Source organism: Brassica napus, chromosome A7, assembly GCF_020379485.1.
Source record: "Brassica napus cultivar Da-Ae chromosome A7, Da-Ae, whole genome shotgun sequence".
Lineage (NCBI taxonomy): Eukaryota > Viridiplantae > Streptophyta > Magnoliopsida > Brassicales > Brassicaceae > Brassica > Brassica napus.
In genome coordinates this window covers 24,700,519-24,726,380 of record NC_063440.1, presented here as the reverse complement: position 1 = coordinate 24,726,380, position 25,862 = coordinate 24,700,519, and the positions used below count along the sequence as shown (strand labels likewise).

At 34.8% G+C, this 25,862-nt stretch overlaps 5 protein-coding genes across 7 annotated transcripts; 3 read left to right on the top strand and 2 right to left on the bottom strand.

Moving 5' to 3' along the window:
- The first annotated feature begins 5,858 nt into the window (after positions 1-5,858).
- Positions 5,859-7,232, top strand: LOC125576340 (chaperone protein DnaJ-like). Its single transcript, XM_048736152.1, has 5 exons — positions 5,859-6,133; positions 6,235-6,322; positions 6,421-6,485; positions 6,595-6,651; positions 6,744-7,232. Exons 1-5 carry the CDS (start codon positions 6,032-6,034, stop codon positions 6,936-6,938), a joined length of 507 nt encoding a protein of 168 aa, XP_048592109.1. The 5' UTR covers positions 5,859-6,031; the 3' UTR covers positions 6,939-7,232.
- Positions 7,233-8,319: 1,087 nt separating this feature from the next.
- Positions 8,320-11,826, top strand: LOC125576341 (leucine-rich repeat extensin-like protein 6). Its single transcript, XM_048736153.1, has one exon. The coding sequence runs from the start codon at positions 8,594-8,596 to the stop codon at positions 8,987-8,989; it is 396 nt and encodes a 131-aa protein (XP_048592110.1). The 5' UTR covers positions 8,320-8,593; the 3' UTR covers positions 8,990-11,826.
- Positions 10,989-13,242, top strand: LOC125576339 (leucine-rich repeat extensin-like protein 6). Of its 3 annotated transcripts, none has more exons than XM_048736149.1 (2): positions 10,989-11,571; positions 11,849-11,958. In XM_048736149.1, the coding sequence occupies exons 1-2, from the start codon at positions 10,998-11,000 to the stop codon at positions 11,938-11,940; spliced, it is 666 nt and encodes a 221-aa protein (XP_048592106.1). In that variant the 5' UTR covers positions 10,989-10,997; the 3' UTR covers positions 11,941-11,958. The 3 variants fall into 3 exon arrangements, with proteins under 3 accessions (XP_048592106.1, XP_048592108.1, XP_048592107.1); XM_048736151.1 differs by lacking the exon at positions 11,849-11,958 and adding an exon at positions 13,202-13,242 and having other exon boundaries at positions 10,990-11,571; XM_048736150.1 differs by having other exon boundaries at positions 10,990-11,571; positions 11,909-11,958.
- Positions 12,586-15,160, bottom strand: LOC125576338 (protein WVD2-like 7). The gene is made up of 8 exons (XM_048736148.1): positions 14,989-15,160; positions 14,203-14,838; positions 13,953-14,122; positions 13,763-13,852; positions 13,583-13,679; positions 13,411-13,482; positions 13,221-13,328; positions 12,586-12,949 (listed from the first exon to the last, which is right to left on the bottom strand). The coding sequence occupies exons 1-8, from the start codon at positions 15,043-15,045 to the stop codon at positions 12,722-12,724; spliced, it is 1,458 nt and encodes a 485-aa protein (XP_048592105.1). The 5' UTR covers positions 15,046-15,160; the 3' UTR covers positions 12,586-12,721.
- Positions 15,161-21,057: 5,897 nt separating this feature from the next.
- Positions 21,058-24,504, bottom strand: LOC125576337 (auxin efflux carrier component 3-like). Its single transcript, XM_048736147.1, has 6 exons — positions 22,965-24,504; positions 22,580-22,889; positions 22,402-22,487; positions 21,839-21,996; positions 21,639-21,715; positions 21,058-21,546 (listed from the first exon to the last, which is right to left on the bottom strand). Exons 1-6 carry the CDS (start codon positions 24,172-24,174, stop codon positions 21,480-21,482), a joined length of 1,908 nt encoding a protein of 635 aa, XP_048592104.1. The 5' UTR covers positions 24,175-24,504; the 3' UTR covers positions 21,058-21,479.
- Between the last annotated feature and the right edge of the window lie 1,358 nt (positions 24,505-25,862).

Here is a 25,862-nt window from a genome sequence, read left to right as displayed (position 1 = left end):
TTATTGAGTTTATACTGCAGTTGTAAAATAATGCATAAATTCGTATTGCACACATTACAACATTTACTATAAACGGAACATAAAATGAATTTATTTCTTTAAAACAAAAGAATGGGACAATTTTCTAAGCAATTGATAGTCTGAAGTCAATTAAAGCTGTTATGTTCGTAGAAAATAAAAACACCAGAAGGTCTATTACGACGCGTTGGTAATTTGACCCAACATTTCAATTTTACTTTTAACTCTAAAGTCAGAGAGGGGCACATTAACTCTTCGATTGATCATATATCGAGTGCCCAAAAGCTGTAAAAATTCAATGGTTTCACCAACTTTTTCACCTATTCTCTTGAATATTTAATTTGTTTATATCCTCTAACAAAGTAAAACATTTTTTTTTTGAACAACACAAAGTAAAACATTTTTTTTTTGATCAACTCACAAAGTAAAACATTAAAAACTGAAAGGAACTGGAACAAAAAAGGGTAACATTATATATAATTTCCTGAAAAAAACTTTTGTCACTGATAGTGGGCTTAACTTGGGTATCATATTTAGAGGCCCAGTAGTTACTATTATTCGAATAGATCCCATTCAGATTTTAAGGCCCAATAATGCTAACATTTGAAACCCACTATAAATTTAGTCTACAATTATATAAAAGTTAATAGGGTAAATATTAATCAGATGATACTTTCTCAACACTAGGCGTGTGATGAATTCGATAATCACTTAAATCTCGCTTTTAGTTCAGCTTTTTCATATATGTTAACTGAAAGGATAATACTGCATATTGACCCTAGATGATAGTTCAAACTGGTTGCACACCCGGAACTGTACAATACTATATCATGACTTTTGATTTTTTTTCGTTTTTCTATAAATATGACAGATGGTAGATTTTGAAGACAATAAAAGTCACTGGATACAAAATTTATGTAAGAGGGAACTTTAGTTAGATCTAATGGTAATAAGTACCACGAAAATATAGACTGGATTTTAATATGACGTGGAAGGTTTATGGAAGCTTGCGCAACTGGTAGGTGGGGAAAACTTGAGTCTTCTTCAGCAACAAGGTTTGGTGGAAAATTCAGATGAGATTAATTTGTAAATTACTTATAATTAAATCGATATTGTTGAAAATTTAATTGAAGTCGGCATGAGTAAATACTTACCGAACTTGTAAGCAGTTATTTCTTTTTAGTTTTAAGAAAATATTTAAATTGTATTTCTCGTTATTTAGAGCTGATGTGCTCGTTACAAACACTTTTTGATAGTGAAAGAGGAATACACACAATCGTATATAAAACAAAAGACAAACAAGATACCGAAGAAAAAGGATTACCAAGCACATGAATTAACTCGTCTCAGAATAATTGAGGTTCATCATTGTACTATCACTAACGGCACAACAGTAACGTTCCAAATAAAGCTGAAACATGGTACACTGATGCTCTTTTTGAAATAAATTGAAGTCTACTCCTCAACACACACACAAACTTGAAATAATTGATAAGATTTTCAAAGCACATATTCACGAAATCTATGATTATCATAAAACAATGATAATGCTTCGTGTACTTTTGTTATATATATTAGAGATCAATATTAGTTGGGGAAACATATAATATGGGGTTATATATAGCTGTTTTTTCGTGTGGTCATTATCGATATAAAGATTCGACACGACCCATGACCCATGTGCGTAGTTATAACTAGATTTCATATGTTAAAAACTCATACTAGTCTTAAAAATGAGATAGTTTGGTGAAACATGTAATTTGGTTATTACTGATCAGACTTGTATCAAGTTTCAACACAGGAAATCTAGTTATAACTACGCACATGTGGCCTCGAATCTTCACATCACGATCAGTCTAGTACGCTTTTTATTTTTATTTTGTTCATGTGAGACGTTGGTAGGTACGGTACAGTGTATATGTGTAAAACTGTATAAAATGTGTGTGGATGTATGTATATGTCGCACGGTCGAAATAGAATTCAAAACGCATGCACACGAACCACCCGTGAGTCAACAAACCAAATGGTTCGTGTGATTGGTTGACACGTGCGAGGCTCTCTACTCCAGATGTTTTATCAAGCCTCGTCGTATTCCTTATATAAAGTCATCGTTGGCTGCGTGGATCCTCCATCTCCACTGTATATCTTCTTCTATAAAGTATCTAGGGTTCCTCAGTCCTCCTTCACAAAAATATCTTATTTTTCTTATAACCTTTTAAGAATAATATTGAGACTCAAAAAGATAAAAAATACATGGTAGATATCAGAAGAGAAGACGGAGATGATGATGATCAAAAGTGGTTGGGTTCGATGCTAGGCTTGTCAAAGTGAGCAATCTTATTTGTTCTCATCTTTGTTTCGTTGTCTGTTCGACCTTGGCCTCGATCTGTCCTCGAAACCCTAAATTATAACCCTTATCGATTATTTCATTCATGCATCCTTCTTATTATCAACTACTACATGGTGTCGAGTTGTGATTGATCTGGATGACGATCGATATAAACATTTAGCTTCTGAGGTTTTGCTTCTTTTAATTATGGTTTAACATAAATAGTTTTATCACAGGCACACACGTATATATATTATACAATAGTACTATATATAAGGATTGAACGTATGTATGATTATAAGTCTTATTTTTTCTCAACATATTTACAAAATTTATATGGTCATATAGATAGAAATTTTCTTTCTTAGTTTTGTATAAAGTTTTACATTCGATATGAAGAAACAACTGTATATAGAAACTAATGACATGAAAGACCTAAATATATATAGAAACATCCGTGTTAAATTAAGAATTTGGTTAATCCGGTTTGAGGGTAATGGTTACCTATTGTGTCTGATATGTGTAAATGCAAAACATATTAATATACATATTGACGTGAGAGAGTTCCATATAGCTAAGCATGTTTGTTGAATCCCCACATAAGCAAAACCATAAGTTATGATAAGTATATGCATGACTGTTAAAAATGTATGCATCTACAGAACTTACGTGTATCATGAGGTGAAAAAGTTGCCGTATTTATTGATAGTTTAATTAAGCCTGTCAATAGTGTTTTTAATTATCTGACGATGGATATTTCTCACAACTTGTACATAGACAAAGTATAGTTAGAGTCGTTACTTCCTAAGGAATCGAAAGTTTGTATCTGGTGTCTATTCTGACCGTAGAGCTAAGATATATGTGATTGAAAACATTTTTTAACTTAACAAAAAAAAAAAAAACATTTTTTATTTAAAGAGTTGTATATGTGATGGTAAAAGCCAAAGCCAAGGTCGAATAGACAACGAAAATAAGATGGAATCAGATCGGGACTGCTCCTTTGACAAGTGTTTGCACTGAATCCAACAACTTCGCTGGGATTATAGTATATATATATATGTTACTATGTATGCATGGTTCGATGGATCATGGAGTGGATTTAATTAGACGAATTTTGTAATAAAGATTAAAAGAAAAAGAAGAGAAAGATCGAGGCATATGGACCTCAAACCCTACCAACCCCCTAAAAACCCAAAACCAAACCAAACTCACATCTCTTTGCTTGTCTCTTTGTTGCCTCTCTAAAAACCCTCCGGGTAGGTGTGTCTTCGACGCGTGATTCATGTCTTCCCACCGTTCCTTTTAAATTAATTTTTCGTATCAATATTTAAATGTAGTCTCCTTTTAACGAATCTTGACGTGGTAGGTTCAGGAACTACCCCTTTGTCCATTGAAAGATGTTATGCATGCAAATTGTATTTAGTTTTTTTTTTGAGTAAACATTAGTTTTATCATGGGGTTCAATGTTGACCAGTAATTTAAATAGATCACTGTACTTCTATAAAAGTTCATCCAAATATACCAGACGAGATATGCAATGTGTGAACCATCCAATAGTCTATCTTGAATTCTTGAATCAAATGAATTTTTTTGGGTAAAATGTTAAATTCTTGAATGAATACCAATAAGATTAACTACATGTTAATTTTTTATATTTTTTTCTCCCTTTTTATGATTGGATTAATAGAATGCGAGGTAGATCTAATTTTTTGGATCATGATAGAGATAGTAAATGACTTGAGAACAATAGTATGTTATCGTTAAATAGCAAAATCAAACACTAGCAAGCTGGGACAACATCTTAAGGTATCCAAATATGTGCATGTACCAAAAAGTCTGAAACCAAGTTTCCCATGTTCCACATTTCACATGCGTCTCATGCATAACAGTTTTTGAAACGAAACGAAAAACTCATCACCGGATATATAATAAAAGGAAAAATTTAGGCTAACATGAAATTAGGAATGATAATTTTAATTAGTTTACTACACGTAAAAGGGTTTCGATTAAACATTTAAGTCATGAATGGTATTCTAAATTATACTAACTAAAACTGATTGAACCACAAACACATATTAGCCGAGCAACATTAATTTGCAATGGTCAGTATATGAATGAAGCCTTTGTAATTCAACTTTTTATATATTTAATATTTGAACAAGATGCAGCGAACTATCTTATTCAAGAAATAATTATAGTTAAGTATCTTGTGGTAAAAATGAAATTACCCTATTAAATACTTGTATAAGATCTAGTAAAACCACTTTAGTTTAGTGGAAAAGGAAAAAAAGGATGTGGGAGCTAGGTGTATGATATTTGAATCACTAACAATAAAATTGATGGAGTTCCTATCCTCCACTAAAAACACACAGAATGTATTGTTATAAAAGGAGACTATTTTTTGAAAATACTCCGTAGTCGCTGATGGTAATATGGTACACGACATTTTGTAGCATGATTCTAATGCATGCATGAATGAAGTCATTATATTCATTAAATCTAGAATAAGTGAATGATGTTTGGTGTCATCGGTGATAGATTATACAAAGAAATAGAGAAGTAAAAGAAAAAACAATGCAGCTACCAATGTGTGTTTGCCGTCAGTGTCAACTTTCAACTAACAATACCTTTTCTCAAATGCCTCTTCTTTGATAAAGTTAGGTAGGCTCCGCCTGCAAAGCCCCCACTAGCCCAACTATTGCTTATATTAAGTTAAAGACCACATGGGCTTTGACGCTTACAATAGGAAGTAAACTCAACGGAAAGAAAATTAGAAAATATCATAACAACAAAACAGAGGATAGATACATTAAAAGGGTGGAACGACCCATAGAGAAACTTCATTGGATCTCTAAAACTGTTACTCGTTATAAAACGACGTCCATATACACAAAAATGGTTTGAGAGCGGTCGGTAGATACCGTCTCCGACGGTGAGATGTTCTCCAATTGGTTAAAAAAGTGACCACCACTTCTTTAATGTGATGTTGGTTATGACGGTTATGCTGATTTTATGCCCAAATTACATCATTCGTCCGTTTTATAAATGGGTAGTTTTATAATATAATAACAGTAACGATGACGAGAAAAGAAAAATGAGTAATATAGGACAGAGATCATATGATTAAGTTTGAGATATTATCAAATTTCTAGTACTTTTTTTCCAACAAAAAGAAAATTGTAACGGTGATATTTGTCTTATAAACGAGTTAATATCTTTTGAAACACTAAACTTTTCTGAAAACGTTTTGTATAAATTAGTAAGGAAAAAAACAAATATTAGTGCTGTTCACCGCAGTTTTGCGTGCGCCGAAGCATGACTTGTCCGCTTCGGACAAGTAAAGTGAAACCCATAGATATCTCACAATGTCGCATTTAAAGTAATTAAACCCGCGTGTCATTTTTTGATATGACATGACCGTCCATTCAATCGTAGCCGTCCAATCTTAAAAATATCTAAAGCCATAGTGTTGATACCATGTTCCGGAACGTTCTTGAGACGAGATATTTTTTGGACACCGAAAAAGTTCTAGAAATTCTGTTGTAGGATTCTTCTTCCACATAACCGCCATTGATGTCACCTCCTTACTTTATATAAGGCCTCAAGAACTTCATAATCTTTCCCGTTCTATGTAATGTGTTAGAGATTTTAATTATATCACATATATAAGTTCTAACCAAATTAATGGAAGGTGGTTTTAAGGCAACGTCTTATTATGAGGTTCTTGGCGTCTCCGTTAATTCCTCGGCGGAGGAGATAAGGCGGGCTTATCGCAAACTGGCTATGGTGCGTCATCGTTGCTTCTTGTGTGCTTGAAATCTCTGTATAGATGAAAGCATGATAACAGTTCTTACATTTTTTTGTTTGTTTTTTCTTCTTCTGTGAAGAAATGGCACCCTGATCGATGGACGAAAGATTCATTTAGGTCTGGAGAAGCAAAACGAAGGTTTCAGCAGATTCAAGAAGCTTATTCAGGTACTGATCTGCTCAAACTTTTTTGATTTGAGGTTGTTCTGTTGTTGTATCTATGAGACTGACGTTGTTGTGTGGGGTAACAACTTGATTTTGTTTAGTGTTGTCGGATCAGAAGAAACGAAGTATGTACGATGTGGGACTCTATGATACTCAAGAAGATGAGGTATTAAATAATGTTAATTGTGATTTAAGAATATTATAGAATGTTTTGAAGGTAGTATAGAATGTTTTGTTGATTACAAGTAGCTGATTTGTTTCTGTTACTAATGTAGGGATACTATGATTTTGTTGAAGAGATGGTTTCACTTATGGCTCAGACGAGAAGAGAGGTAGAGCTCTTTTTCTTGTAGCTTAACTTTTTTCTCTTAATCCTTTCTTTTCTTCATACACACGTTAACGGTGTGATAATGGTTGCGTGCAGGAAAAGCAATACAGCTTGGAGGAGTTGCAGACAATGATCGATGATATGGTCTGTGAGTTCCAAACAGAACCGTTATTCCAGAACCAACCAAAGAAAATGAAATTCGACCTGAACCAACCGGCAGACTGGTCCTCACATATGTCTCTACCGGTTTCAAGCTTCGAGTTCTGTCCTCAGAGCAGCTACTGTAATTAGATCAACATACTCATAGTCTGATTTTAAATTTTGATCTTACGGATTAATAATTGAAGAACCACGGTCCTTGGCCTCAGAATCTCATGCTTGAGTGACAGTCTACAGTTTTTTTTTTACTTGTGGGGCAAGAAATTGCTCTGGGAGTTTTCACGTTTTGCTGTTGTTGACAGCTGACACTCGAAATGTTGTCAGGGTTGTGAATAAGTTTTCTTTAAAAATCGGTCTGTAATTGCGTTCTTCTAGTGCTTTTGTACCAAACAGAGAAGTTAAAAACAATGGTATATCTTAGCCCAATTGTCTCTTGCCAACTTTAGTAGGGGATGCTCAAGTCCTATCCCGGCCCAAGTTCTTATCTGAAGCAAAACGTTGAGCGCAGAGTACAATCTTATATAAATCAAAACCTTATCATCTTAAAAACCGCTAGTAGTTAAGCCAGTCCATTTATTCTAGCTGCCATGCGCAAAAGCTACCTTTTTTGGTATACAGCATGAAAGGTCTGCTCTATAGTCTTTCCCGAATTATCCCTCAACTGTGTCAAACCAATCTTACGCGTGCCTTTTTCCTCGGTACATGAACTTGGGCTGACCGATTTATATCCTAGTAATTCTCTAATTTAACAGCATGACGACGTGGACTATTTAAAAAAATTGTTGAACAGAAGCCACACAATAACGTTCCTCTTTTATTTTTGTATGTTCTTGAGTTTTTTTTTTTTTGAAATCTGTAGAGGATGGATTGAATCTTAGAGCACTAACATCCATGAAGTTGCTATTTAAGAAAATGATAGACCAAAAAAACAAAACTCAAATGAAACTGAGAATTTTTTTTTTGAAACTTTCAGATGAGAGATTGTATTTCCCTTCTCTCCTTTACTTTCTTTTTCGTCACTTTAAAAAAAAAATATTTTATCAGGACGAACTTGGTTGATAGACGAATGATCTTAAGTAATCTTTAATTGTACGTGAAATAAGAAACTGAGAAATCGTTGATGGATTGATGAGTAGAACCACTAAGAGATGATAAGGTATACTATGATTAAATACAATCCACCAATACTAAGAGAAGATATATTTTCTAATCCTACTTTTCATGATATTATTAGAAACAGCGACCATTTCAAGCTTTGGCAACAATATTTACACACTACACAGTCATTCGAATACGCTTTTAACTTTTAAAACCAGATTACTATCAATCATTGTGTGATCAAAACCTTGGTCACAAATAATTGGAAACCTTTGGGCTTTATATTTTATTAAACAGTATAATTTATTTTCTGGTGGACGGTGGATCATATGCTAATAATTCCACATTGTTAAAATTTTAATTAAAGCTAGATAGTAATTGAAACGTGGGGCCCCTTAATTCAAGCTCCAACTCACATGTGATAGCCGACGATTTCACAATACAATGTATTTTCTTCTTCATTAATTTCATAGCAAATGTAAAGTATTATTATAGTATTTTCATCTTTAGCTATCAATAGAAAAAAACGAAAAATTGGACAAAAGTATACAGTCTTGAAGAAGTATATCAGTCCCATGCATCCTCTTAGCAAACAAGACCACCTTCATAAACATAAACATTTTTACGTATAAGCAAATTGAAAAATCACCCAAGACTCTCTTTATTCGATTCTTAAAACAGTTCTCAACATGCCGGAAGCTTCTCGCCGCTCAAAACCTCTCGCTGTCACTATCTTCATGGCGATCGCGTTTCCGATGATGATCAACGCATTGGATTCTTCATCCGCAAGAAAACTCGACGAGGAACCAATAAAATGCACGCCTTGTCTCCAAAAGTCTCCTCCTCCTCCGTCACCTCCACCACCGTCTCCTTCTTGTCCTCCTCCACCACGGCCTCCTACTCCCCCGAAGACGTCTTACTGTCCGCCTCCTCCGTCGACTTACATATACATGACGGGTCCACCAGGAGAGTTGTATCCCGTTGACCAACAGTTTGGAGCGGCTGCTGCCAAGAGCTTTAGGGTCGTGAAGGTCTCTGGTCTGATCGCGTTTGGAGTTATGGGTTTCTTGATGAGCATGACTTAATGGATTTTCCATCGTTAGTTCATCGGTATAATTATGTTCCTGATAACTCATAGTTATTGTCGAGAAATTATCGATTTACATTATGTTTTTATCTCAAGTTAGGACCGAACTATCATTTTTCTCTGTACCAACAATTCTAATGAATATGCTTATTTATTTATCTTGTGTTTACAGAGGTATTTATTCTGGAAGTATGTGATATATCCTCAAAATGGAATGTTTGTTGAATGGTTAAATAAAATGTTTTTTCTTAAGGTTACAAAGTAGGCGTAGTTAGAGTTAAAAATGCAATTTAAGTAATTATGTGCGTAGATGAAGTCTGGATCCCAATGTCGCATTATGTGACTATTCTCCTATTGTCCGACTTTGTTGTGATGATTTCCCACGCTGCACCATTTCGAATTCCCTGTCACTTTGATTGAAAACCTATCTTGCTTAACTTATTTAACAGTAGTTTATGCTTATTGTCAAAGAGGATAGGTAATTCCATCTTATTATTGTATTGAACAAGATTGAATAATGAAAGTAAGTTTGTGTTCAAAAAAAAACGAAAGTAATTTTTTTTTCATTTTTTTTAAGCTATGAGCAAAAGAAAACTTAGAGAATTTTCGTATGATAAGTAATAAAAAGGTGATTACATTTGATAAAACTTTCAAGAAAAGTCAAATGTTGTTGTCATCATCAGAATTCTTGCCTAAATAAATGAATTTTAATAAATATATTTTAGAGCTAGAGAGAATTAGAGGAACGTAGGTGGAAAGAACTAACATTTAACATAAGATGCCAAGCCAAGAAATTTTCATTTCAACTTTCAAATTCTCAATCGATTAATAAGTTTACGATGCATATACTTTTTTATAGCCTAACAATTTGCATACCGAATCCAAAATATTGCCTAAACGCTGTAAACAATTACTAAGAAAAAATCATTTAAAGCGTGTCTAGTGAATGAGGAGCTAAAATAGAAGAACTGTATAGGTAGAAACGGTTTAATCAATTACTTTGCTTAAATGGAAAAATATCCACCGTTTATGTGTATTCTTGGCCCACTCCACCTCATATGTTGCTTTGTTATAAACATATAAAGAGAATAGATAACAAAGGATGGAAGAGAAGGAAAAAACAAGAATAAACAGATTAGGCTCCCCTCTTTCGTTTGTTTTTTCAAAGGCTTTCCCATTGTATAATTTGATAAGGTGGGAAATAATAGAGCAAATCACAGCCTGGGATTAATTATTAACTCTTATCATCTAAGCTACTAGCGAGTGATACACATGCATGTGATATATGTCGTGGTTTTTTTCATGCCGTGTGTAATAATATTCTCCAAGTGGTCCTCAACTCCGTTACAACAAAAAATGGATAAGCATTTTGGTACCTCTTACACACGAAAATGTTTACATGATTTTAGTTATCACATATTGAATGTAAAAATAAAGTTTCGTCTAAATCTATCTCTATGTTAATAACAAAAATTATATTTATTATTTATTTCTTGAGAAAGAGAAATTAGTCTCTATATTTTCTTCCCTCCTCTGTTACAGCAACAAGCAAAGAAGCTCCCTAACAAAAAGCGAGCAACTCGTATTTTCTATCACTAACGTGTAACGTAAAGTTTAAACGTTTCACATATATATATTATATTCGAGAAGTTTGACGTTGCATATATACTAATATGATAATAACCCGCCAATATGTATGCAGTTTAACAGTAAAATAGTATTGTTTTCTTAATTCATTTTCATTATGCATATCAAGCGGTGACTTGGATCATTCATGAATTTCTCGACGAAGGACAAAATCATACAGCCAAGTATCATAATTTACAAGACAACAAGTGTATCGGAGCCACAATACACGTTAGACTTCATTGACATTGTTAGTCGTCACTATCCAACATTTTCATCACTTGTCTTTTGTGACTTGTCTTAAATCACTTAAATGAATATATGTTTTTTTTATAAAACAATGTAACCAAATTTTTTTCTTAAAAAAGCCCCTTCACTTAATGGTTTCTAGGCCTAATGGTTTCCACTCAGACTCAATCACACAACAAGTAAGAGAGAAAAATAATCTCCTACTTCTCTCTTTTCTCTTACTAAAAACATTTGTTTGCTTATCATTAAAAAAGTCTCCCATAAAAAAAAAGAAAACGATGGCCATGATGAGTAAACGTTGCAGTCACCTCTTAAGTCTACTGTTCGTCTCTACTCTTCTGAGCTTCCCTTTCATAACCATATCGGAGACGCCGTGTCCGTACCCTTGTTACCCTCCTCCAACTGGAGGTGGCTCAACTCAACCGGCCGGTTATTACCCTCCTCCAACTGGTTATTATCCTCCTCCAACCGGTTATTACCCTCCTCCAACTGGAAATGTACCCAACTACCCTTCTCCACCGTACGTCGGAGGTGATTCCGGTGGCGGATATTACGGTCCTCCACCGCCTGACCCTATCTTGCCTTACTTCCCGTTCTACTACAGAAAGCCTCCTCATCAGACGGATCAGTCATCATCTTCATCTGTTTCTGTGGGATCAACGGTCAAGATTGTAACGGTGGCAAGTGTTCTTGCGTTGCTTTTGGGTAAAGTCTAGTTTATAAGTTAAAATAATTTTCGCTAGATGAAACTTTATGTTACTTGATTACTATATAAGAAGTGCGGTGATGCTAAATGATATGCTTTTGTTAGTGTAAAGATGAATCAACAAGTTTGTTAGTGTATAGGGTTTAAACCTATAGGCTTATTATTAGAACTTTATTCGATCCTACTTTTGCTTTTGCATTATTGTTATGTTTAATTAAATGTAGTTTTTAAAAGAAAATTACTTCATGTTATTATTGTCGCGATGTCTTACATTAGGATATAAGTGCAATACAACCAATGTGGAGAACGTCACTTTCGGTTGGTGTGACTTTGTAGGTGGGTGTTATGGAATGGACTATTGCACTTAATTCACGTTAAGACTTTTCTTTATATGTATAAATAAACATTCTTAAAATAACACAAACACTACACAAAACTTCTGATTTTAAAAACTACCTCGACTTTGTAAACAATAAAGCTTAGAACCATCATAAATTTTAAGGTTAACAACTGTTTTTAAAAGTTTAGTATAATTCTAAATCATTTGAAACTCCTTCCTAGAATTTTAGTAACTACATCTTCCGGAATTCTTGAAAATTAACGATTGTATATACTGATGATTTGAAAAACAGACTATGTAGTATCTTCGAATCTTGATTATTGTGTTTTTTCTCCTGTCACTAAACATGCTTCAGAACTTGCCAAGCTATAATCCCTCTTCAACTTGTACACTTTAAAAAAAATGGTTGGTCTTTGTTCAAAGGGACTACCTGTTTTGTAAACTTCAATAGGTCAGTTCAAAATGAACATAACTAACAAAAATTATGTCTATGGAGGAGGCATAGATAATCCAGTCGACTTGATCATAATTATATTTTTTTATTTTTATTTTTGTTTTGTAACTTAACTAATAAAACATTGTTAGATAGAAAAACTTGCAAACTCATTTAAATTTATTTAATTATTATCCATTTACTTAGACAAGATTCATTGTTTTATGTCAGGATTTAAAATATTACTATGCAGAGTTTTCTTATTGGATAACACGTACTTAAGTTACAAGTTTAAGCTTAAGAGAATGATAAAAGCATAGGATGATAATAGATGGTAACAGAAGACGACGCAGTATTCCAACTACCACATGTCCGTTTAGTTCCCGCTCTTACCAACCTTCTGTTTTGTTTCAACGGCCATAAAGTTACCCTTTTGCAAACCCGAATCTTTAGCTGCACTCGGTTTTCTATTACCCACCGTTGCCTTTACCATCTTACCTTCTTCAGTACCATGTTTATCACCAACTCTTGAGACCCTCCTGTTCGTACTTGAGGCTGAGGTCGTGCTTCGTGGTCTTGACGGTGCCACTTTAGATGGCTCGGTCTGAAAACGTTTTAAAGAACGCAAGTTTAAAGTATTAAGTTGATTGCATTTCTACTTTCTTTCGTCTATTAGTATATGCTATTAAATTAGATGGACTTCTAACTCAAAACCAATTGCCAATTAGTGGATTACTTGATAATGCATTTTATATTATTTGAGATTCCAACTTTTATGGGATTTTGTAAAATTAAGGTTCTAACTAAAACTAGACTAGTTGATGGACACTTGAAATGTACCATATTCTTGTTTCAGACAAAGATTGTAACCGTACCTTGTAACGAGACACCGGTCTAGTAGCGGTGTTGTAGAATGAAGGCATTGGTGTTGCCTTAAAGTTGAGGCTTTTTCTGAATTGCTTTATCTCAGCTTCTGCCTTTTGCTGCAATGTTGAACCATTCCAATTAGATTTTGACATGACATGTCTAAGTTTCAAAGAGACATGGAGATGATGATGATGGTACCTGTGTTTTCGCTTGAACCTGGTTTGTCTCTGTCTTTTTAGCATGTATTTTCTCTTCCAGTTTCATATAGAACTAAAACAAAAAAAAAGAAGGTTTCATAAGATCCTCACAACACATCTTTTGCTAATTTAGTGAATAATAAATGCGAAGTTTTCTTGAAGAGACAGAAAACCTCTTTTCTCTTCTCAGCTCGTTCGCTACATTTGAAACGGAAACTGGTAGCACCTGTACACATCTCCAGCTTAGCAGAATAAGAACCAGTCTTGGGCCTGCACGTGACAATCTCAAGAAAACATTAGAGTGGTAGTTATCAAAAAAAAACATTAGAGTGGTCTTAGTATTATTATTAAACCTGTTTGTGGCAAGAGGAGTTCGAGTCTCTATTTTCTTAGATGTTGAAGTTCGAGATTCAACAGTTTTCTTCGGTCGTAGTTCCTTTTGGCTGCCACAAAACCAATAGGTCTTACAAAAATGTACCTCTTGGCATCAACATTTTTTTTAGGTTACAACATTTTCTCAAATGGAAAGAAAAGTAAAAATACCTCTTGGCATCATCAACTTTTGTTTTAGAATTAGCACTTAAATAGGAACCCTTTGTCCTCCCGGAAACAGCTTTTGGAGTTACATCCACAGCTTTAGGAATAATAGGTTTTGCATTTGGCAGAGACTTTGGTTCACATGCAGAGGAGGGTCTTTCCGTAACATCAGATGCCTATTTGTAGACCAAGAAACACATTAAGTTTAGATGTCTGAATGTGTTAAAAAAAAAACAAAAACAACAAGAACTCTCACCTTTTCTGGAACATGTTCAACGAGTCTTGATTCTGTTTCTTGAACTTCAGCGCAATGCTTTTTATCCTCATCATCATCTCGAACTTCGATCTCTAGAGGCATCTCTTGTGGTCCAAGAACCTCAGATCTAACTTCTTTAATAGATATGCACTCCACTGGAACTACTTCATCATTGTCCAAAGAAACATCAAGAGTTACACCGCCTTCTTCATCAAGCTCGATCACATCATCCGAGTTCACAACAATCTCATCATAGCTCACACAGTGATCACTTTCCTCAACATACTCACACTGACTCTTTCCTTGGTCAAGTATGTAGTTACAAGGACTCTGTGATCGACTCGTGTTATCCGAGAAACTCCCATCAGATCGATAATCCTCGAAACTTTCAGTTGCGTCATCATCTGTTTGCCGAACACCCCAAGTCTGAGATTCAATAGAAGACGGAAGTCGCATCCCTCTCTTCTTGAAATGAGCTTCGAAATGAGCTTTCATCTCAGTAACAGAGCCAGGTTTAGAGCACTTGTCAACTTCTTCAAGATACCTATTGTGTGAAAATGATGATCTCTTCTCCCATGATAACCCTTCTTCCTCGAATCTCCCAAACGATATCGATCCAGAGTGTATAGAACTCTCCTGCATCAAGATTCAATCACCCAATAAAGACCAATCCTAACAAGTTCCATTTAAGACCACAAGTTCCACGACATAACGTCAAGACCAAACAAGGCAAGAACAGTAGGGTGCTATACAAGTAACAAGAAGCATGATAGAAGAAGAAGTTACCTGAAAACTAAGGCTAAAGGGTTCTTGAATCTCACTTCCTGCCATTGTATCTCTCATTCAATGAAAATGTTCATGTTAAACTATTGAAGTAGAGAAGATGAAGAAGAGAAAGAGGGATCGAGATTGGTAGACGAAAGGGTGAAAGAATCATGTCATGTGCTTTTGTTTTCTTTTTTGTCTTCTTCTCGTTAGATGTTGGATGGTCACGTTCTCCGTTATCACGCCCGTTTATTTCGGGTTTGAGTTCACACGATCAACGGTCCATATGCTTTGTTTTAAAGTGTAAACGGCGGTTTTCTTCTACTGACGGCAGATTTGATAAGTGGCAGGGTTACGCCACGTGATAAAACTCCACAAAATACTTTTTTTGCAAAAGTTTTTATAATTTAAAATTTGGGGGATCCAGATAAGAATTTTCCTCGAGCCCGTAAAGATTTTACGTTGAAAATTTCAAATTCTACTAGGTGTGGTCCACACCGTGTAGAGCATACGATGTATTTCCAAAGTGGGCTTATAGTTTCACTGGGCTTAGGCCGTAGTTGTCAATAATCAAAAGGCTTATTTAAAGATATGTTGGGTCATGTGTAATATCGATAAAAGGCCCTAATTTTAATTTGATATTAATATCCGAATATTGTTAATATTGGGTCACAAAATAAGTGTTCAACAGAAAAAAAAAAGAGTTTTTAATACCAAAACATTATGGAGACCATGTGCATTTGTACTTTGAGCTCAAAGCAAAAACCGAGTTTAGTAGCGAATGAATTTCTTTCATTGTTTACGGGTATGAACTACAAAAGCATTACCCTTAGAGTTTTGTTTGGAGTCAAACATAAATGGGTTAAGCAAATGACAAGGTCTTCTATCATCTTAGATTCTTTGGTAGTTTGAATTTTGTTCTGTGCGATCTCTTTCATCTGGTAGCTTCTCCTCCAACATGTCGTCCATAGTAAAGTCAACCCACTTTAGAATTCACATTACACTAGTAAATCTATCAAAAATAGATCAGTACGTATACTGAAAAAGAAGTGTAGGGAACTGAAAATAAAGCATAGAAAATCAGCCAAAGCACATGAAACACAAGAAGAAGTACACCAACCCAAACTAATGCCAGGATACACTTGCATTTTTGCCTTTACATTCCTTTGTTTTTTTTCCTTTTAAACTTTACAATTCTTTATTTTTCCTTATAATTCTGTTTTGGGCAATTGTCAATAATAGCACCTTTTGAAGTTTATGTCTCAAAAATAGCACTAGAAGGAGAAAGTCACAAAAATGACATTCATTAAAGGGTAAAATATCCCTAATACCCTTGGTTTAAAATTAAAAAACAAACAAAAATAAATAAAAATAAATAAAATAAAAATAAAAAAAATGAGAAAAAAGATTTTTTTTTTATAGTTTCAGATTATATGTTTTCAGATTCGAAATTTTTATAATTTTTTTTTTCAAATTTTTTTTTATAATTTAAAAATACTTTTTGAAACTGTTTTTAAAATTTTTATTTTTTATTTTAGTATTTTTTTTTTATAAAATTTTAAACCCTAATTCCAAAACCCCACCCATTAACTCTAAACCCTAAGGTTTGGATTAATTAACCCAAGGGGTATAAGTGTATATTTACCTCTTTAATGAAACCTATTTTTGTGACTTTGAGCCTTGAGTGCTACTTTGGGAACATAAACTTGGTTTAGTGCTATTCTAGTCTTTTTCTCTTCTGTTTTTGAATACCACAACACACTTTTTCTTTTGACAACAACTAACCACACAGTAACCATCAAGAAAAACTACCTTTCTAAAGTGTATCCAGATTCACTCCGTACAAAACGATTAAAAAATATTATATCACCAAATCGGGAAGAAACTTAAGCTAACTAGATTCATTACCAAAAGACTTATTGAAAGAAAAAAAAACACTTAGGCTAAATGTAACCATGACCGTTCACGGTTAATTGGCTTCTCATCCCACACTTCCTCATTAGGTTTTGTATGCCCTATTCCGTATGATGTTCGCTGCGTTAATTTTTCGAAGATTTGAAAGATTTTTACACATCTTGCAATCATTTTTTTTATTTGGTTTCTCATATGACATCACAAATCACTTCTGATAAATTATTCATCATTACATTACTTCAGTTTAATTATATTTTGATTGAATTTTTTTGAACAAGTAACAAAAAGATAAATAAGTGATATATATAGCTAAATCAGTTATATTAAGCAGTTCATTATATACCACAAATTAGATGTTACACTAAAATTCATTATATGGTTTTAATTTATTTCTTTGCTGTTAACAAAAATTAAAACGAAGACTTGAGTTGGAGAGTTGGAGTTGGCATGTGCATGTTGAGGGAGTGTGAATGGTCCCCGGACGCAAAGCTTCCTTTGTCTTGAGACTCCGACCGGTGTCTGTGGTTCGGCCGACACCCACCTTCACCTGTCCTTCTCTTTCTCAATCTGTTCACGTTTCCTTTTTCTCTTTTTGCCTTTTTTAATAAATTATATATTGTGGAATTCAATTATTAGTAATGTGATGGTATGCCACGAGAATGCAGCCACGCACACGAGGACACCACCATATCCTCTCATAGCTTTCCCAATCATAAACTTCTTTTCATTTCTTGTGTACCTTATTAAAAACACTTGTCCAAACTAGAAACTGATAGTTACTCAGAATCTATATGAAGATTTGGTCGAACAAAATGAAATATGCTGTTGTAAGATTATTAACCCTAATATAATTTATCTCTGTACCATATACGATGTAGCAAGATATTTGGATAATCTTTCCAATATCTGTAATTAATATATATAATGTTTTACCGACAACCAGATGATTTTAGAGTTTTTATATTTTTATGATTTTGAGTTTTCTTATATATTTTTGTTCCAGTTACGTACCAATTTCTTATCCCTTCCAACCCATCAATATATATGTATATCATATTCTTACAATAATAATATGCACATTTGTTCTAAAAAGAAAATTGCACATTTATGCTAAAGGGGGTTGGGATGATCAGTTTCAAAAGTGTAGGGACAGAAAGACTATTTGGCTCTGCGTTCGCAAATTGTGATCCACATATTTTCTTTCTTCTTCTTCGACAGGTATAATGTGACTCGATCCATTGCCTTCAACATAACTGGGACAACTAAGTCACAAATGTTCTTTTCCTTCTTCCATTGGGTCCATTCTCTTGTTACTTCAATTCAATGTCATTGCATTCAGTTATATAATACAAAGGCTCTCTTATCTATTGCACGTCCATTTTCACTCTAGTTTCATTATCATCTTCAACGGTTTGTTCGTTCAACTAACGGATCGTGCATTTGTGTTTCACGTCCCTACCTTACCCTTTGTCCATCGTGTTGTAGGCTGGACGGTCCGGTTTATGCCAAGACCCTTGGCATGGCCTGATTTGATCAAATCACTGAAACCAATGGCAAAAATCCAAAGGAGATAAACGTAACAGAAGGTGCCAATGAGGGGAATTTGTGAGCACATGAGAGGAGTGGGCATAGTTAATAATAGCATAGAGACAGCCCGCACGAGTAGAAGAGAAAGCAAACAAGAAAGAAACATACATAATTAAAAAAATGATTTATTCACTTTTTGTCTAAACGTACACTAATCATAAGTTACATATTAGCGCCTTCTCGGAAAATAATAGAGTTGTTGTTTTAAGCGCATTATGACGTTTTTACAACGCAAGGACTATATTTTTTAAGTTTTTTTTTTTGACAACAAACATTCACAGACTTATGTCTCTGTGAACCAAAGTGGTAACTCTGCATCCATATGTATAACGAAAGACGGTTGTTTCCTAGCACTGTGTGCTAAGCTATCCGCCTTGAGGTTCGCCGTTCGAGAAACATGAATGATTTCTGAGTTGAGGAAACTTCTTCTCAGAAGCTTAATGTCTTCCAGGTAGCCTTCAAATGCTGGCCATTCTTCAGGTTCTGAAACCATCTTCACCAATTTTTAAGTAAGAAAATAATTATTTAAGCTATGATTTATGTTGATTTTATATCATCAATTTAGCTTTTCAAATCGTGTTTAGTTTAGTAAATGTTGGTAAAAAGTGAGAGAATAATTGTTCTTAATTTATAATTCCAAAATGATTTGAATTTTAAATAGATGTACAGATTAAAATAAACATATAGATTAATTTTAAAAAAAAATCTTACCCACTGATTGCATTTAGAAGAATCAAATTTACATCAAATGTATACTGTATGTTTCTAAGTTCATGTGTTGAGCTTTAAACCTAAATAAAAATGATCTACAATTTAATTATTTTAATAGCGCTTCGAACGTAGGAAGATGAGAGTAAGAGTTTTTTTTTTTTTTGTTAAGTGAGTAAGAGTATTTGAAAACCTTGACTTGTATTGACTGAATAAAATGATAGTGTTGTGATTGTGTGTACATATTTACATTTTAGAATTATATTCGAATACATTTTGTTTAGTAGTTAGCTTATCATCAACCGATTTTTTTTCATTTGGAATAAGATGATCAAAACATTTTCTCTAACTAAGTTAAGATTTTTATGAATTCGGGTACTATTAAAGTCGTATGAAAAATTTCTTATATTCTAATCATTTGGCTTATAGTCCACAAACTACACACATATGGACATGTACCTAGCTCTACCTCAAATAATAATAAGAAAATTAAGTGTGTTACATTTTATGGGAGGTTCAGTTAATATGCATCGTTCGTAGTTATGGTACTAATCTATTACTACTATCATCGAGACGAGCCCCTTCCATCCAAAGTCCAAAATGTATGACGAAGATACCGATAAATGTTTCTGATTCCGTGGCGAATTTTCGATAAGAACAAGAAAAACTATAGGCTAAAAATAAAGAGATCTAATATTATACTATTGAAATGGAGGTGCACGGAGCCCATTACAGCTTTTGTGCGACGCATGTTGGTCCGATTAGACTTTTAAAATGCAGACACTGCTAATCTTGATAATTAATTTAATTATAAATTAGCCGACCAGTTTATAAGCCGTGACGGTGGATCAACTGCTTACAGACTTCTTTCGATTTGCGTCCCATTATGTTCCCATCCAATGCGACAACACATTCAATTATACTCGGAGGCCAATCAACGTTTTTTTCCACTAATTACTTGATTAATCACTTATTAATCCTTGAATAGTGATTACTGCCATCGTCTTCACGTCTGAATTAGGTGATAGAATGTGTATGAATCACTGGTTTCGAAACAAAAACGACATGCAAGTTGGAAATTTTTTAATTTTTTTAATTTTTCTTTTTTTGAAAAAGGGCTTGAATTTTTTTAATTTTCTGATAAATACATGCAAAACTTTTATAGGAGTGACAATCTTAACACTGATACTTTCATATCACATACGATTTTATTTATAATCAATCAAGCCTACTAAATGTGTTCTACCATTTTAAAGTATTGCAAGTTATAAGATTTATAACTGGGATTATACATACTCAGTGATGGTATATTAACTTTTTAGTTTTAGATGAAGTATTAATTTTTAATTCAAAAGTGCAACGTCAGTATAGATTTGTAAATTGGGTTTCATCCATTATAATTTTAACTTTATATATGCATTTTCTACTTTGTTGACAAAAGGAAAAGAAAACGTACTCCACTTTGTTTAGTAAATAAATAAAAAATCAAAAGAAAACAAATAAATAAAAGGAAAGAAAAGGTATCTTTTATCAAACTTTTTTATATAAGCTTTTGAGCTTTAGTTATCTTTCTGCCTTTTCTTTGCCTTCTTTAATAATTCTTCATCATCCCTGCACACTACATGGACTATAATTATATCGCTCATCAGTTTAAACTAATGATAACACGAATGCTTTTAGTGCCAAAGAGCCTAACTCATTTCTTCTACTACCACTCTCATTATCACAGCGGACAAGGATCAGTAAATCCATCCACTATTACAAAATTATTAAAATCTTAGCAATTTAGCACGATTAATATTACTTCAAAAGATCAAAATTTAGCAAAAAAAGAAAACTTCAAAAGCGTTATTTTGCTTATCTGAAACTTGAACCAGTGAAGATTCAAACCACACTTTTCTTCACTAAAAAAAAACTACACAGCAATCAAATAATCGTTACCCGAAATCTAAGCAAAGAACACACATAACAGAAAGGGACTTGTGTAAAACAAATAAAGTTACAAAAATAACAAGTTGTCTTCTTCCTCTAATCTTTTATTTAACATTTGTTTTGTCTCGTTGCCCCATGTTTTGCTCCTCATTATCTGCGTCAAATCGTTTCACTCTTATTATCTCCCAATATAATATGTGTAAGGGTTTCTTGGCTTGTAATGTTGGCATCATCATCCTTAAATCATGCTACTCCCTAGTTTTACTTATATACTCTAAGCTTTAGTTTGCTCCACACACAAGTTGAAACATTCTCTTGTCTTCCTTCTCCCTCTACATTTGATCCATTAAAAGGGTTCACATAACCAAAGCTTATAACCCTAGTAGAATGTAGTAAACCAGCGTGATCGGAAGCGCTATAAGCATTCCGAATATTACCCTGCAAATTCATTCGGTTTATCAATGTTAATTTCTTTTTAAAAATTGACATTAGTAATCTTTTCAATATTAACCATAAAGTCCATGACTTACCCTGTACTTAAAATAGCAGGATGAACATTGTACTCCTTTGCAAACACAAAGGGTACAATCCCTTGAGGCAGTGCAGCCTAAAAAAGTCATACAAAAACATGAAGTATTTGATTTTACTTGCAACAACCCAAAAAATTAGTAACAAATAATGTTTATACATTTACTAAATCACATTATTAAAGTGTAAGATATAGTTTTACCTGAACAATGGCGACTCGTAGTAAATCACCATGCAATCCAATGGCTATAGAGGCAACCGCCATGACGGCCGGACCAGTGAGGAACCTAACGGCCATCGCAAATGTTGCCACTGAGTTCCCACAAGCGATTAATTTGGGTTGCAACGCCATGAACAACCCTTCACGATTTTTCACATACAGTTTATAATTTCAAAATTAGTCGATAAATAAATTTAATATATCTCTATAAATCCAATCAACTCCCATTAAAATGGGGACCATGACGACTATTAACGACACGAGACCATGTCGTCCACCATTACAATTTATAATAAGACGCTCACTCCATTGCCCCACATGTTGGATGGTCCATCCCCCAAACTTTTTATTTTAGTTTTAATTTCCACTTTTAATATTTCTTCAAAATGACAAAACATCATAATAAATTTTATGGACTAACATAATTTAATTCTTTTATCGTGTAAACGGGTAAATATGTCAACGAAAATATGCAAAATTAAGGAATTTCAACCTTTTAGTTTTTTTTTTTTTAAGGAATAAAACAGAGTAGGAAGATGAATTACCCAAACTGAACATAGCCATTCCAAGACCAGCATCAGATAGAATGGAGATAGATTGTTGAATGATTTTGGGCATTGCCACGTGCCACCTTCATATTGAAAACCGGAATAAACTTCTCTGATAACCCGTCGGTTCAAACTCAAGAAATATAGTTATAATCTTTTTTATTAATTTACTAACCGGAAAGCAACAAGCGCCCAAATGAGACCAATGAGGCTAGAGTAAGTGTTAGGGTTTCTGATCAGCTTCCTCCACACCATGATCAGTATCAGCCTCGTCATCACACTCGCCGGCGGCATATGTTTCACGTGACTCCCTTCGCCTCCTCCGGCGGCTCCCAGTCCTGTTTTCAATTGTAGCTCCGCCGAGGAACTAGGAGCATGTTTGTTCAATCCGTTCTCGGCGTCTTTTGCTCTCTCTCCTTCTTCTTCTCTTCCAGCGAAACTAAACCGTTCACCTCCGAAGTCTCCACTCGCCGGACGAGCTAAAGCTACAACACATAACAAAACCAAAGTTAGAAGTGACACGTGGAGTTTTGGACATTACTGAACGGTTTTGTTCTAACCTTTGCTCTCTCCGTTCTGAGATTGGTCAGGGACTAACATTCGGATCTCTTTAGCACCTTGTTCGTTGTTTGATCCCGAACCAGGGGCTCCATCGGAAACGTTAAGACCCGCCCGGTCCGAAACGGGTGACCCGTTTGAGCTCCACACGAACATGTGTAGTTCCTTGGCGCTCGCGTCATGATTGTTCGCCTTGACGCCCGTTTGAGGATTCGTAGGATTTTTACTGACGGCTTTATTGGCTGTAGATGTGGCGGTTGCTGAAGAGAATTCAGGATTCGGAGCCGGGTAAGACCCGCCTCCTCCTCCTGGATAATACCCGAACCTCGGGGAGGAAGCTATAGCGCTATTCTCCTCGAAGTTCGATGGCCTCGGAGTGGGGCCTCTAGAAGACTGCACGGAGTACATATCCGCCGGGCCGAAGTTGGATAAACGGCCGCCGGGGAAGCCCATCATCGAGTAAAAATCTGAGTTGTTGAAGTTTGAGCCTCTAGGAGTGGTGCTTAAGCTGTAAATCTCAGCTCCGGTGAGATTCGAGGGCCGTGGAGTCATGTTAGGTCCGCAGAAAGAACGGCGTGAGGCGTTTGACTTCCTCACGGTGACGTGGAGCTTCCCGTCGTTTCCTATCTCCGCATCCGTCTCAAGAAAATCGTGCCCGTCTAGTGAAACGACGTCGGATTCAACTTTGAAAGAAACGATGGAAGCAGCCGTCTCGGGGAACTGCTCCATGATGAGCATCTTGGCGCCGCGAAACTCGAAGAGGAAGAGGAGAAGCGTGTACCATATGATACACTGGAGGACGACGACTTGGACCATGAGCGATCCGGCGTACTCGCCGTACATGGCGATCAGGAGAGGGATCCCCATGACGAGAGTGTTGGGGAGCGTGGAGAGGGAGAAGATTGTGATGCTCCACTCGAGGCTACCGGAGCGGGTGAAGTTAGCCCAGAGGACCAAGAGGGCGAGCATGAGGATTTTTTGGAGGGTGTCTGCTGCGATGAAACGGAGGTTCATGGCGTAAGGGTTGTTGGTGGAGATGAAGTGGAAAGAGAGGAGAGGGACGGCGAAGATAGCGACGAAACGGTTTATTCCGGAGCATTGGTCGGGGGAGAAGATTTTCCACCACCGTACAGAGCCGTAGGCGAGGATCATAGCGACGTAGAGGGGAATCACGGCCGTGAGGACCGTATAGAGGTCGTGCCATGAGATCATCTTCTTCCTTCCGGTGGACTAAAGAGGGGAGCTGTTATGTGTGTGTGTGAAGGAGTGAGCAACTTTGGCTTTGAGGATATAATTTAAGGAGGGATGGCCACTTTACACCTCTTTATACAGCAAATACTTGACAACCCAAAGTTTCTTTTTATTTTATTATATTTTAAGTTCTTATTTTTTGTAAAAGTTATCATCATTTTTATGTAGTTGCTCTCGTCTGAGAACAATCATACAAGTGTATTTGGGTAAATATGCTAAGTGACGTTGAATCGTTTAGCGCAAATATTATTCTTATTCGCTAATAATTGTTGCTGTATGGCTCAGTAATTATAAACACTTGATTACATTTTTTAGCTGTACATATAGAACACAACGTGTTAGGTGATAAAATAACGTGATATAAAAAGCAAATATATAATATTATCATAACTAGTCAATAGAATTGTATCCCTCAAATACTAATGCAAGTTAGTTGTAAAACTGAAGTCTGCAACAGTTTTACTTGTACAGATATAGCATCTAAGTTAGATCTTTAAAAGAAGGTCTGCATGTGGCATTCAACTTATGGAGATGGGCATTACAGACATACCTTTTTTCTTTTGTCCCCTCCTCTTTGCTTTTGTATATTTTAATTTACTTTTCTTTCACAATCTCGAACGAATCCATTTTCGTAATATGAAGAATAGCGAATAAACCCTAGCCAATAAAAAAAAAAAAAGCTGGATATCAAAATAAAATTCGAAATTCCCATAATTTTTTGGTGTTCAACAAATAAAAGTAAAGAAATCAATCATTAAAAAATTATGGAGACAAGATGGGCTGGAAACAAAGAAGATCCACCAAGGGATTAGATGGCTCAAATGGAATTTGGTTAATGGCGTCGAGTGTCTCTATATGATGTTGTTAGGTTTACTCATTTGTCCACTGAAGTAGGCAATACTCAATTACTCCTTACAGGAACATAATCTTCAGCCTAAGATACGGTCTAATTCCGCTTCATTACACACGTCGCTTGCCAGATAAACTCAAATCTGAACTTTTATGATATAAGGAATTAAGGATTACCGTTTTGATTTAGTTAAATTGTCATCTAATTCCCGTTATTATAAGACTAAAATGTCTTATTTTTATTTTATATTCCTATATGAAACTACCTTTTAGGTAGACAACTAAATCTTTTTTTTTTCTTTTGAAACACGGGTAAACACAGCTAAAGCCCCATTTGAATAAATGGCGGAGACAAAGAATGTCGTGACCTTCTTGTGACTTAGTGTGTTTGTATCTTTCTGGTTGCATAAATCATGAATGGACACAACTTCCTCGAATAAGTCCAAACACGAATGATTAATTACGATTTGTGATAAATAAATTATGTCGTCCTTGCAAAACCAAATTAAACACAGTCGTCGTTAATTATTCAAGTACGTATATCGAATCAATCTATACATATATTAAATAATTGGCTTCAAATAACCAATTGAATAATCCTAAATATGGGCATAAGATTTAGGGAACTTTTGGAAGCAATTCATATGTCAGCGCTACCATTTTCATTAACTAGAAATATATTCAGTCTTTCAAGCTAGTACCAAAAGATATACAAGAAAAAGGTAATACTACTAAATAAATAATTACGAAAACAATGTCGTATACACTTTGTGTATACTAGGTTAAGACCCGCGCCTTGC

Excerpts from the sequence above, each read along its gene's own strand:
- LOC125576339 (XM_048736149.1), top strand. The coding sequence starts at position 10,998 with ATGGTTTCTAGGCCTAATGGTTTCCACTCAGACTCAATCACACAACAA. Across the intron at positions 11,572-11,848 it reads TGTTCTTGCGTTGCTTTTGG|GATATAAGTGCAATACAACC; the intron begins GTAAAGTCTAGT and ends GTCTTACATTAG.
- LOC125576341 (XM_048736153.1), top strand. The coding sequence starts at position 8,594 with ATGCCGGAAGCTTCTCGCCGCTCAAAACCTCTCGCTGTCACTATCTTC.
- LOC125576337 (XM_048736147.1), bottom strand. The coding sequence starts at position 24,174 with ATGATCTCATGGCACGACCTCTATACGGTCCTCACGGCCGTGATTCCC. Across the intron at positions 22,890-22,964 it reads TCAGAACGGAGAGAGCAAAG|CTTTAGCTCGTCCGGCGAGT; the intron begins GTTAGAACAAAA and ends TATGTGTTGTAG. Across the intron at positions 21,716-21,838 it reads TACGAGTCGCCATTGTTCAG|GCTGCACTGCCTCAAGGGAT; the intron begins GTAAAACTATAT and ends TGACTTTTTTAG.
- LOC125576338 (XM_048736148.1), bottom strand. The coding sequence starts at position 15,045 with ATGAGAGATACAATGGCAGGAAGTGAGATTCAAGAACCCTTTAGCCTT. Across the intron at positions 13,853-13,952 it reads AAAGTTGATGATGCCAAGAG|CCAAAAGGAACTACGACCGA; the intron begins GTATTTTTACTT and ends GTTTTGTGGCAG. Across the intron at positions 13,483-13,582 it reads GAGCTGAGAAGAGAAAAGAG|TTCTATATGAAACTGGAAGA; the intron begins GTTTTCTGTCTC and ends TTTTTGTTTTAG.
- LOC125576340 (XM_048736152.1), top strand. The coding sequence starts at position 6,032 with ATGGAAGGTGGTTTTAAGGCAACGTCTTATTATGAGGTTCTTGGCGTC. Across the intron at positions 6,486-6,594 it reads ATGATACTCAAGAAGATGAG|GGATACTATGATTTTGTTGA; the intron begins GTATTAAATAAT and ends TTACTAATGTAG. Across the intron at positions 6,652-6,743 it reads TGGCTCAGACGAGAAGAGAG|GAAAAGCAATACAGCTTGGA; the intron begins GTAGAGCTCTTT and ends GGTTGCGTGCAG.